Source organism: Telopea speciosissima, chromosome 2, assembly GCF_018873765.1.
Source record: "Telopea speciosissima isolate NSW1024214 ecotype Mountain lineage chromosome 2, Tspe_v1, whole genome shotgun sequence".
Taxonomy (NCBI): Eukaryota; Viridiplantae; Streptophyta; class Magnoliopsida; order Proteales; family Proteaceae; genus Telopea; species Telopea speciosissima.
Genome location: NC_057917.1, coordinates 52,709,750 through 52,721,066, shown reverse-complemented (window position 1 = coordinate 52,721,066; position 11,317 = coordinate 52,709,750). Strand labels below are relative to the sequence as shown.

General features: G+C 38.0%; 1 protein-coding gene and 1 non-coding gene across 4 annotated transcripts; both read left to right on the top strand.

Annotated features, from left to right (window-relative positions):
- The first annotated feature begins 3,472 nt into the window (after positions 1-3,472).
- On the top strand, positions 3,473-5,381 carry LOC122649449 (protein PLASTID MOVEMENT IMPAIRED 2). 3 transcript variants are annotated; one of them, XM_043842615.1, is made up of 2 exons: positions 3,473-4,143; positions 4,192-5,381. In XM_043842615.1, exons 1-2 carry the CDS (start codon positions 3,516-3,518, stop codon positions 5,241-5,243), a joined length of 1,680 nt encoding a protein of 559 aa, XP_043698550.1. In that variant the 5' UTR covers positions 3,473-3,515; the 3' UTR covers positions 5,244-5,381. The 3 variants fall into 3 exon arrangements, with proteins under 3 accessions (XP_043698550.1, XP_043698551.1, XP_043698549.1); XM_043842616.1 differs by having other exon boundaries at positions 3,473-4,154; positions 4,203-5,381; XM_043842614.1 differs by having other exon boundaries at positions 3,473-5,381.
- A 1,776-nt stretch (positions 5,382-7,157) lies between these two features.
- LOC122653320 lies at positions 7,158-7,256 on the top strand. The gene has a single exon (XR_006331755.1). It is a non-coding gene; the product is annotated as a U6 spliceosomal RNA (small nuclear RNA).
- Positions 7,257-11,317: the final 4,061 nt, after the last annotated feature.

Sequence of the window (11,317 nt, the reverse complement as noted above, 5' to 3'; positions counted from 1 at the left end):
TAGAAATACGTTTGATACTATCGATTCATTTTTTTTGTTTGTAGGAACGAACCAATAGTTGAGAAACACACACACACACACACAAAAGAAGCTTTAATTTGGAACTTATCTATTCTAGAAACAAATAGGAGAAATAAGACGGGAACAACTGACACTACTACCACCACCTCTGATGCAAATTCAATCACCACCACCACCATATTTTTTTGGGGTATTCAATGATATTTTTGTAAATTTGTAGAAGTTCCAGAAACAGAAATTATTGTACATAAAAACACATTTCTGTTTCTTTTCTGACTCTTAATAGAAATTACAATGTGTAACCAAATACGTTTTTTTTTTTTGTCAAAAAATTTAGCCCAAAAACAAAAGTACTGAAAATTAATTCTGGAATAGAAACATAACCCATAAACTAAAATATAATCATTGCAAAGCAAATTCTCCATATCCCTCCCAATCTTCCAGTGTGATGTCGTCAATATCTGAATGGATGATGTGGTGCAAAAGGTGAAGGACGCAAAAAAGAGACTTGGAGCAGACTCCAAGGGGGTACTCTTCGATGTCTAAGTTAGATCTACACAACATATCAAGAGAGAATATGGAGAGAGTAGTAAGTTGTTCAATCATACCTTGGGCCTCCCTTTACTATATAAAAGAGGGTAGTTGCTAAGGCGGTTGTAGAGTCCTGATGAAAGGTAGCTTCCTTTCCCTTTTTAGGTTTCGATTATCTCGTTGTGCATGGCGAAGTGGAGCTTGTGCTTCCCTTGATTTAGGGAATATCTTCTTACTGTTCGAGCTGAGTCTGAATCGTATCAACTCTGTTAGTAGAGAGCTGGCTCTTCGTGCGGAGTTTGAGTCCTGTCAAGGCTCGGGTGCCAATGAATCCATTTCATAACGGTTCTCTTCACCTTTGGCCTAATTCCTTTCCTTAGCCCTTTTTTGCCACGTGTCGATCACCCATTGAAGGTTTATCTTTATGTATATCATAGTGTGACCAGTATTAGCGACGAGAACAATTTAGTCTTGCTGCTGCTCTCAGAACAGACAACTTGATGAAATTCTCAACATTGGTTTTTTTTTTTTTGATGAAAGAGGGCATCTATTAAAGAAACTAGGAAGGATACAGAAATTTGTACATAGAAGTGGGAGTATCACACCACTTAAACGTCATAGTACTAAAGTTCTTAGTAAGTTCAACAAGTTCCAAAAAACCAGTTATAACGTTCCAGGGGATTAAGGTTAGGGACTTGTGGTAAACAGATCAAAAAGTTTTTTGTTGCAGCATCACATCTCTTTTAAGATGATATGTTCCGTAGTTGCTCTCTTCCACCCTTGGATAATGCCACTGAGCTCTGCTTCTATTTCATCCGGGGATGTCAGTCGACCTACATCTATTATGGTTCTTTGTCCATTAATCAAAAGGGCATCTGGGTATTCTAAGTTCGGGATCAAAAGCTCCTACGACCAGCAAAGCAGGGAATTCCATGTTGATGTCAATTAAAGCAGAAATAACAGGTGGACAAGGTGTGTGTTGTGTAGGTATAATAGATGGGTCAGATGATGGTGGACTTAATTGTAGATCAAAAATCCAGCGGAGAACATTATGGATGACCAATAATGGGTCCGCCTTAAAATCACACATGATTACTTTGTTTCTTACAAACCAGATATAATAACATGTTATTATAAAAACTGGACAAAACCAACACAGAGATTATTTGTTCATGGCTTTCAAGCCAAAGAGGGATGCACACAGGCAGGTGAGCGATGGAGCAGAAATGTGTTTAGTTCTTAATCCAAGCAGGCCAGAAGCCTAGATTCTCTTAGTCCAATCACAAGATAGAAAACGATGCCAAAGTGATTCGTTGTGAGAGCCACAGAATACACATGAAGGCTCGACATGTATCCATGTCGAAAGAGACTCTCCGACAGAAAATCGTGCATTTAAGACACGCCAAAAGAAGATTTTAAACCGAGGATGTAAATTAAGTTTCCAAAAATATCTCCACCATTGGCTTATCATAGGATTGGGCATTATAGATGTTGTAATTTGTTTTGTAGCCAATTTGGTAGTGCACTCTCCATTTTTTGAAACAGAACATGTCTATATATCATCAAGATTGGAAATATTAATGCGGAGAATATTTGTAACAAAAGGAAAAGCAAAGCAAGACTATAAGAGAGTCCTATTCCAATTTATGTCAATCATAAAATTATTAACAAAATTTAAATTGAAATGCTGTGAAAGGCTTTGCGGTAAGAGGTTACTTGTGTCTCTTGGTATCCTTTTTATCCAAGGATCATATCAACAAAAAGTTGTCTTACCATTTCCTGTACATCTTGAGACCATATGCTTAAGGACAGGGAGAGTTTTGACAATACTATTCCAAGTCCACGATCCCTTCTTGGATCTAACCTTAGGATGAAAAATTGACCGATGGGAGAAATATTTAGCCTTGAGCACCTGTGCCTCAGATAGATGATGGTTCAGCCAGTAACCTCCATCCCACTTTAAGAATTAAGGCTTTGTTATGGGTCTCGGATTTTTCTGAGGCCTAGATCCCTATGAGCCTTAGGTTGACAAATTTTATTTCAGCAAAATTCTCAACACTGTTTTATAGTACATGGAAGTAGTGGAATTGAAATATACCCAATAGCCATTGGATTGGAATTTGATATTTGAGATTTCCTTGAGTGTACCCAAAGACTCTAGGCTATGATCTTTCAACAATTTATGGGTCGACAAGTTGCTTACGATCTTTGTATTCTCTTTATCAGACATAGACAGGGCCTTTATAGAGGTTCGAAACATCCTATCTTGTCTCAAGAGAAAAACAAAGATTTCGTTCCATCACGTGCCATTTAATTTCATCAATGGCGGAGTGTGGTTGAAACTGAAAGATGGTGGAGGTAACCCTTCAAAGTTTCGTCCACTGATCTCTCTCTCTCTGTCTCTGTTCTAATGTTATCTTCCAGTTGAAGATAACGAAACGAAGGCCAGCGGTACTAACTTCTTGCAGTATTGGATGAATAAAGCTCACAACTGAAGGAATTATCTCGGGTAAGCATTTCTTCACTCTCAACAAGTTTTCCTCTTTCTCTTCCTCTGTAGTTGTTATTGCAAAAATGCTGCTGCAATGACCAGAAACTGTGTCTTCCTGACTAGAACTCCTCCTGTATTCCTCTACTTTCAAGAACAGAGAATCAAACTCAAGATTTTGATTCCTGTTAATCTTACGGGTTAAGAGTTTGAAGAAGGAATTGGTTTGACAACAGGGATGGAAATGGAGAGAGTAGATCAGGTCTCCGATAGAATGCATATTAGGTCCGTTAAAGCAGCGATTACCTTGTTTGGAGAACGAATCAATGAAGAAAAACCTCAGCCCAAAAAAACCCAGATGTCATTCTCCATAGTTGTTTCTTGTCAGTTGATGGTTTCTTGAGCTAATAAAATTTCCTAAATTTTTTCCCCACAGAAAAGACCGCCTTCAAGAACAAAAGAACTCCATCTGGCGATGAAGGATATTGGTCTATTCAGTAAGAACAGAAAGGTTGCCGAGTCTGTGAAAGCCCAAGCAGAATCTGAGCTATATATCGCAAGGATGAGGGCAAAGGATCTCACTTCGCGAATCGAGAAATCAAACCTGAAGGCAAAATCACATAAATACGAGCTTGAAAAGCTGCAGAAGAATTGGAGTGGGAAAGCAGATAATCACCTATATGCACAAGTGATGAAGGAATTGAAGTTTGTCAAACAAGAATTGAGTAAGCTTAAGCTTGAGAGGGATTCGGTCCTAGAAGAAAAACTGCGGGCAGAGAAAGAATTGGAAGCCTCTGTTTCTAGATTGAAGTTTCATTCAAGCACTGTGGAAACGCTAAGGAAAGAGATTGAGGAAATAAATGAAGAGCAAGTGCTTGTTCATTTGGCTAGGATAGAAGCAGTTAAGGAACTTGGAGCAGTTGAAGCTCAAAGAGGAATGGAGGCCTCTCAGTTCTCAGAGAAATTGGAAAGAACCAGAAATAGAATCAAGGACATAACCCAGGAACTAGGCAATGCAGAGGAACTGGAGAGCAAACTAGCCGCTACGATTTCAGATGTTGAAGTCTTACAAAATGAATTGCAACTAGTTAAGACAATGGATCAAAGGGATGAGAAGACTGAACAATCAGGTGATTTTGGAATACATGAGGGAAGGGAAGAGGAATCACAAATTTCATTATTGCAGTCAATTACTGAAGAATTGGATACAGCAAAGAAAGAATTAGCCCGTATCAAAGAAGTAGGATATCAATTAATGGCCTCCATGGATATAATACGAGATGAACTCAAGCAAGTGTCTGAAGAAAATGCTCAGCTGAGGACTTTAGAAGAGAAAACAGTCTTGCTGGTTCAGAACCAAAAATCTAAGCTCCTTGAGGGAAAATCCAAGTTGGAAGATGCATATAGAGCTGAAGATAAGGCAAAAACAATTGTTTTCAATCTTTCAGAAACACTACAAAAGTTACAAACAGAAACAAAGGATGCAAATAAAGAGAGGGAACTTTTTAGTGAAGAAGCTGCAAGCATCAGAACAGAAATTCAAAAGACTGAGAGTGATAGTGAATTAGCAGAGGTCATGTTACAAGCTGCTATGAAGGAGCTTGAAGTGGTCAAAGCATCAGAAGCTATAGCTCTTGAGAGCTTAAAAACTTCTACTGAGAAAATCATGAAGGCAAGAGCTCTAGCATCTCAACATAACTCTTCAATAACCATCACAAATTTTGAATACCAGTACTTGACTAGCTGTGCCAAAGGTGCTAAAGAAATTGCAGATAAGAAGGTTGTTGCAGCTCAAGCATGGATTGAAGCACTAAGAGCCTCTGAGAAAGAGATATTGCTGAACACTGAAACAGCTAAGAGAGAGATCAGAGAGCTAAGGCTGGTGGAAGAACAAGAGATATACAGAACAGAGAAGTCAATGAAAATGAAGAGAGACATTGAGGAGGAGCCACATAATTGGGAACAACATCATGAGAAGAACCCAGAAGCTAAAAACATGAAGCTTGAGAAAGCATTGTCAAGAAAGTCCATTAAAAACAATGGCAGCTTGACACCGACAACTCGGGCACGATTAAGAAGGCCTAGCTCTCCTGGAACCCCACTTTTAAACCGATCCACTTCCATTACCATTAGGAAAAGGAGGCTGGTACTGCCTAACTTAGTCAAGTTTTTTGCCAGGAAGAAAACAAAAAATCATCTCTAATCATTGTCTAGTTTGCAGGATTTGAGATGAAATATAGATTGACATCTTTTCCTGTGAGTTAACCTTTTTCCCTTTTCAAGTTGAACTCTGTTCCTCATTCTTCTTTTTTCAGTGAATGGACAATGCTGTTAATCTGGTTCTATATATATTCCCCATATTTTGCAAAAGAATGTTTATATATAATTTTTCATGTGGATTTAGTTTGCATTACATTTACATATTTACACTCAGATGCTAACATGAGAAATCCAGCTAATGGCAACTTTGGTACCTTTTTTTAGGTTTAATCTTGGTGTAACTATGCTTGATTAATCTATCATTTTGGAATTGTTACAGTTAAAAACTACTTGTAAAACACAAAGGTTAAAGAGATTAATTTTATTCTCCCATACAACTAACATTAGCACACAACCAATATAAAAAGAACAAAATGGATTCACCCACATATGCTTGAAAGCAAAGATAGAAAAGTCTCAAATAAAAAATTAATCAACTTGGATGAAATAATAAAAGGTGCATTTTGTTGTAATTTAAGCGGTGAACTGAGAAGTTGTAATATTCTTTTGATTGCCCATTGTTTTGTTTTCAAAAGTTCTTTTAAGTTAGAGGACAAAAAAGGTTTTCAAAACAATTTAAAAATGATCTACCATTTTGTCATGCTCAAGAATGGTGTATTGCATATTTTATTGAGGAAACATGTGCAATGAAATTATTTTATCATTATTGAAAAAATAAGTGTGTTATGATAAAAGGGCAAAAGAGTAAGGTTATAACTTCTTTTTCACCAATTTTAGTTACACCAAGATTTTCTCAATAATAAAAAATGGGAGAGAGTCCTTTAAGCAAGTGACATAGGGAGCACACCAATGAGGTGCATCAAAGGGCAGCGATTTCATTTCATGTGAGGAGAGAAATAGACACAGAGATGCTGACATACCCTGCCCTGGCGGCTCAGAGAACTTTTTCCCAATAAAAATATGAGAGAGCAATTTCCCTTCAGCCACAGTGAAGCATGGGTGATGATTACCATGGGACCAAAGATAAAAAACTAGAGGGGGCATTTCGGACATTGGTTCTATAGGAAGGAGTAAGGATGATCCTAGATGAGTGGGTGTTTCCTTTTCCCCTGGAGAAGGAAATCTTTCTCTAAAATATAATTAAGGAGATTTGTGGTTTAGTTTTGTTAAAAGAACAAGGTTGAGATTCCATTTTAAACCTCACAATCATAAACACAACACCCTCCCCTTCTTTGTTATAGCCATTGTTTCAGAAAACTATAACACCTATTCTTCCAATTAGTTAAGCCACTGTCTAGGAACTCTAGTGTATGGCAATTAGCAGTTGAAGGTAGTCCTCAGATTCGGGTTGAAGGGCATTCTTCAAGGCTCAAATTCCATGGCCTATCAACTTTCTTTAGGAGGTCTGTTAACAGCTTTTGACTTCTTTGCCTTTGTTAAAAAAATCCTTAACTACCCCTGGGTGGGGATACGGCTCCTCTATAGCGTGGGGGCGCGTTACAGATCTTGTAGTGCGGCATTAGAGCTCACCACGTGGATGAGCTTCCATTTGGGTGGCACAGATTGAACTGGAAGTTTGGATTTCAAAATTAAGAAATCCTCCTATACATCACATGTGCACCATGCTCAAGATTTCTAGCTAGATCCATATCGTACAAATAGAAGTTTATCCATGTGGCGAGCTCTACAAGATCTGTAGCGCACCCCTACAGAAAAAGAGAAAGATTTTCCGAATCTTTTGGTACTTGACAACTTTGAAAGAGATGGTGGTGCTGCCACAAAAAAGAAGGACGAAAAAGGGTGAGGGAGTCGGTACTCAAGAGTCGGGACTTGTGAGTGATGGGAAAAAAAATCATGAGCGATACAGAAGTATTCATGAATTGTAAAAGTATAAATGCTCTTCTTCGGAGACATCTGATAGGAACAATTTAGAGAAGATTAGCATGGCACTTGCGCAAGGATGACATGCACAAATCGAGAAATATAAACTTTTTGCTCTGTCAAAAGTACTCTGTGAGAACTTTTTGAACCGGACTGTTATCTAATGAGCCAAAAAACAGACCAGCGTGTGGTGTCAAATGCTATTCTATTCACAATCTACTCTACAAAATCTACTCCTGTAGAGTAAGAAATTAAAAAAAATCACTTCCCAAGAAAGCAATAAAATCATCCATTAGTATGTTGATGAGTTGATTTTGGTTTTAAGTTTTGGAATCGATTAGTTATCTTGGATGGTTGTGGTCCTATCCCAAAAAAGTGGAAACAATTAGAACCAGTCCCAATTTTGTCTGGTAGTTGATACTTCTCCTTTAGAAGAGTGCTTCAGGAACCCTTTGACAACATCTAAAAAGTCACAGAACTATTAGTATCTTTCTTGCTTTCCTAGAACGTTGTGGCCTTCATGGGCCTCATTCTCGTCCCTCTAATGGGGCCCTTGCATAATAGGGAAAAAGTTTCCCTTGATGCTACTATTCTAATGCCCTCTTACATGAGTTTTTTTTTTTTTTTTTTTTGTTTATTATTGTTTCTCTCTCCTATCTTGACCATGTGAATCCCATGTGGATTATACCCGTTCCTATGCCGCCATCGATGATGTAGCATGGGAGATTCCTCCCACACTAGCATCATGGAGAACCCTCTCTCTCATAAATTTAATCATTGAGTTATGAGCCAGGTAGGTCTCAAAATGAGCTTTCATGGATCTTGAAGGTAAATCTTAAGCCCAAGTCCGGATTTAATTTAATATTCAAAAGATAAAAGGCCCAACAAGACTGGCCCAACCCACGAACAGTGAGGAAGTCATGCAGCTTGTGGAATGAATGTTACTTGTGGCTGTGGGAGACTATAATCTATCTGTCAATCTATGACTAATATATGACAGAAGAAATTTATTCCATCCATCCTTATGTTACGGTGGAATTGATGGAAGGAAATATAGATGTCTGGAAGACGAGGGAGTAAATTGTAGGGGACCCTTTGATTAACACATGGAATGGTATTTTTGACTATTTACCAACAATAAAAGTTGCGAGTTAATGATAACATAGGAGTCCAATCACAATATCACATCATCGTCTTCTTCTCCACCAATGAAGGAAAACTTATTCTCTTTAAGGAGCATTTTCCAAGTTTCTAGATTTCAGTTTCGAGGTCAAGGCAAAGTTTGAAAAATCGGATAGGATCAACATATTCAGGCTAATCCTGATTTTGACTGATTTCGATCAGACCAATCCTTTATGTAAACTAAGGCTGCATTTGATATTCATTTTCGGAATGCATTCTAGATCGATAATGTATTCCATAAAATATACCAAATGCAGTCTTTGTCTAGACCCATTATTTATTTAATATATATTTGTCATCTCATCTTCTCAACCTCAAGATTTTATTTTTCTCTCTTTCTTGGGTGACTTAGAGGAACTTGGGTGTCTGACTTGTTTAGTAGTGAGAGAGTATGGTGGTGGAGGGCGATCTCTATGGGTGCAAGTCAGAGAGTAGTGTGGTGGTCCAAATCAGAGTACGTTGGTCTCTAATCTATACTAACCACTCACTCAGTCCCCAGTCCCCACCACAAAGAAACGGCTCTTCCCCTCACTTAACACCGCAACTAATCACGTTGAAATTGGAATTTGGTCCAAGAAAAACCCTAAAAAAGAAAAAGAAGAAAACAAAAGCAAACACCTAACTTATAACAAACATTCCATTTTCATTTCCAATGAAAATTCAACTTCAAAGGTATTGGTATCGTATCAGCTCATACGTATTGGTATTGTCAGTATTGGTATCAATATGATTTGAGAATATCAGCTTACAAGTAGGCCTGTAAACGGATCGGATTTGGCTCGGATACGGATAGAATGTAATCGGATTCGGATATTTTCTGGTCGAATACGGATACCTCTAAATCGATTCGGATGCGGATCGAATTCGAATTTTCGACCATCTGTTTACACCTCTGCATTGTATAACCCGAACCTTCCTCCCCCTAGTGGATACAATTCACTCTCAATCCATAGTTTTAGATCATGATTCTCTTTTCCTCATATTCTAGAACATGTTGAATCTTAAAAAACCCTCAAAATCGATATTTACTTAATTTTTTATAACTATGTATCCGGATTCAGATTTTTATCGGAGTATTCGGATTTTTTTCTGGATATCTCTAATCGAATACGGATGCCCCTAAACGGATACGGATGAGGATCGAATTCGGATTTTTGGTTATCCATTTACAGCCCTACTTACAAGTGGTTTGTTTTCTAAACTTGAACCCCAATACCGGCCGGTATTGGAGGTGACTAACATGGTCTCCAATACTGATGCCTAAAACTGGACTGTATCCAATACTTCCACATCATATCCGTATCATATTGGTAACGAGTAATGACTACCGGTGATATCGATACGTATGGACCGATGCATTGATACAATACTGATAGTTAGAACCATGTTTGTAATAGCTTGGTAGTTGGCCATGTCCTCTGTCTATCATTTCATTCATTTCAAATGTCCAGTCCTTCATTGGTCTGTTTAGACCAGCAATCTAGTTGTGCGGGGTCCCCACCCTTTTTTTAGGTTTTTTTGTTTTAAAGATTTTGATATATGGAGCAGGACCAGATTAGTTTATGACCTGTTGATCAAGATCAAATGCACTAAAAAAAATACTTATAAATCAAAACATGTTGCACGCTCCAAAAGTAAAGTGCACCAGAATGCGAGTACTCGAAAATCTCTCTCAATTATGATGGCAAGGGAAAGACGGAAGAACAAACAACACCATTCACCATTTTGAGAACAGTTGCCTAATGTAATTTGTAGTACAGTAGTATTGTGGAAATATAAAAACCCATCCATCCTACTAGGAGATAGATTTTTACTTGGTTGCATGGTCTCTATACAAACGTCTAGGTCAATAATAGAAGAGCACGCCTGAATATCTATCCAGAAGCACAAACAACATCAATCGATGCGCTGGTGAAATGGCCTAGCAAACACCACCAAGTAAATATCTTTGTCCCTTTTTCATTTTTTTGTAATGGCAAATCTTGTAGTGTAAATCGTGTGATACTGTGTGATGTGTCTATTCTTATTTTGCCCAAGATAAAAAGTTGAACTTTTTTTGTTTGGGTTAAGTTAAACTTTCAGTTATGGGTTGTAAAACAGAGACGTGTCTTAATCTTTTGGCAAAATTTTATTTGATGTAGATGGGGAAGTGGGAGTGGACTTGGATCTTGTGCAGTTGTGGTGGGAACGGCACTGTAGCACCAAAAACCACCCTAAATATAAGAGGAGGGTGGTCATTTCATATGTGGAGTCCATGTGGGATCTACCTATGAAATGACTATCTTACCCCTGTTTTTTCTATTTTTTAACGGTGCTGCATAGGTGCAGCTCCTACTACGGCTGGATAAGATCCAATTCCAGTGGAAGTGGGGTGTGGGGATTGGTGGATGGTGAATGCTCAATGCGTTCCCAAGGTTTTAAAACTCGGAATTGAATTGGATTGGATAGGATCGGCCGATCCAGACTCCGGTCCTCACGCTGATGCAGTCAAGTTGTCGGCTCTAACGCTGGCCTCGCTTGACGTGCAAGCGTGCTGCTCTTCAATCAACAGTAGTATTGGAAGGAAACCACTAACCAGGGGGCCACGGTCAAGTTCTCTAGCTAAGCCTTTGGAAATTGGAAGAAACCAAAAAAATTTATTTTTTAATTTTTTTCTAATCCTTAGTTTATTTGATTTTATTTATTTTAATAGAAAAGGTTAGCGCAGGCTCTTATCCACTCAACACCAACACTGCATAGCACACCTAAAGGCTAAAGTAGTAGGGTTTACAGTGAACACTTTTAATATTACTCAAAAAAAAAAAGAAAAAAAAAAAAACAGTTCACATATTTCAGCTACGCTGACTGACAAAAGGAACTACTCTGACATTTGTCACTCAAAATAGAGTCACATCTCTCAATTTACCGCCTACTTCAATATTCTCAAGTTGCTTTCAATATTTAATGTTTACAAAAAAGTTTTTTACTTCTCGCGAGCCGAGATTTATGTTGTAT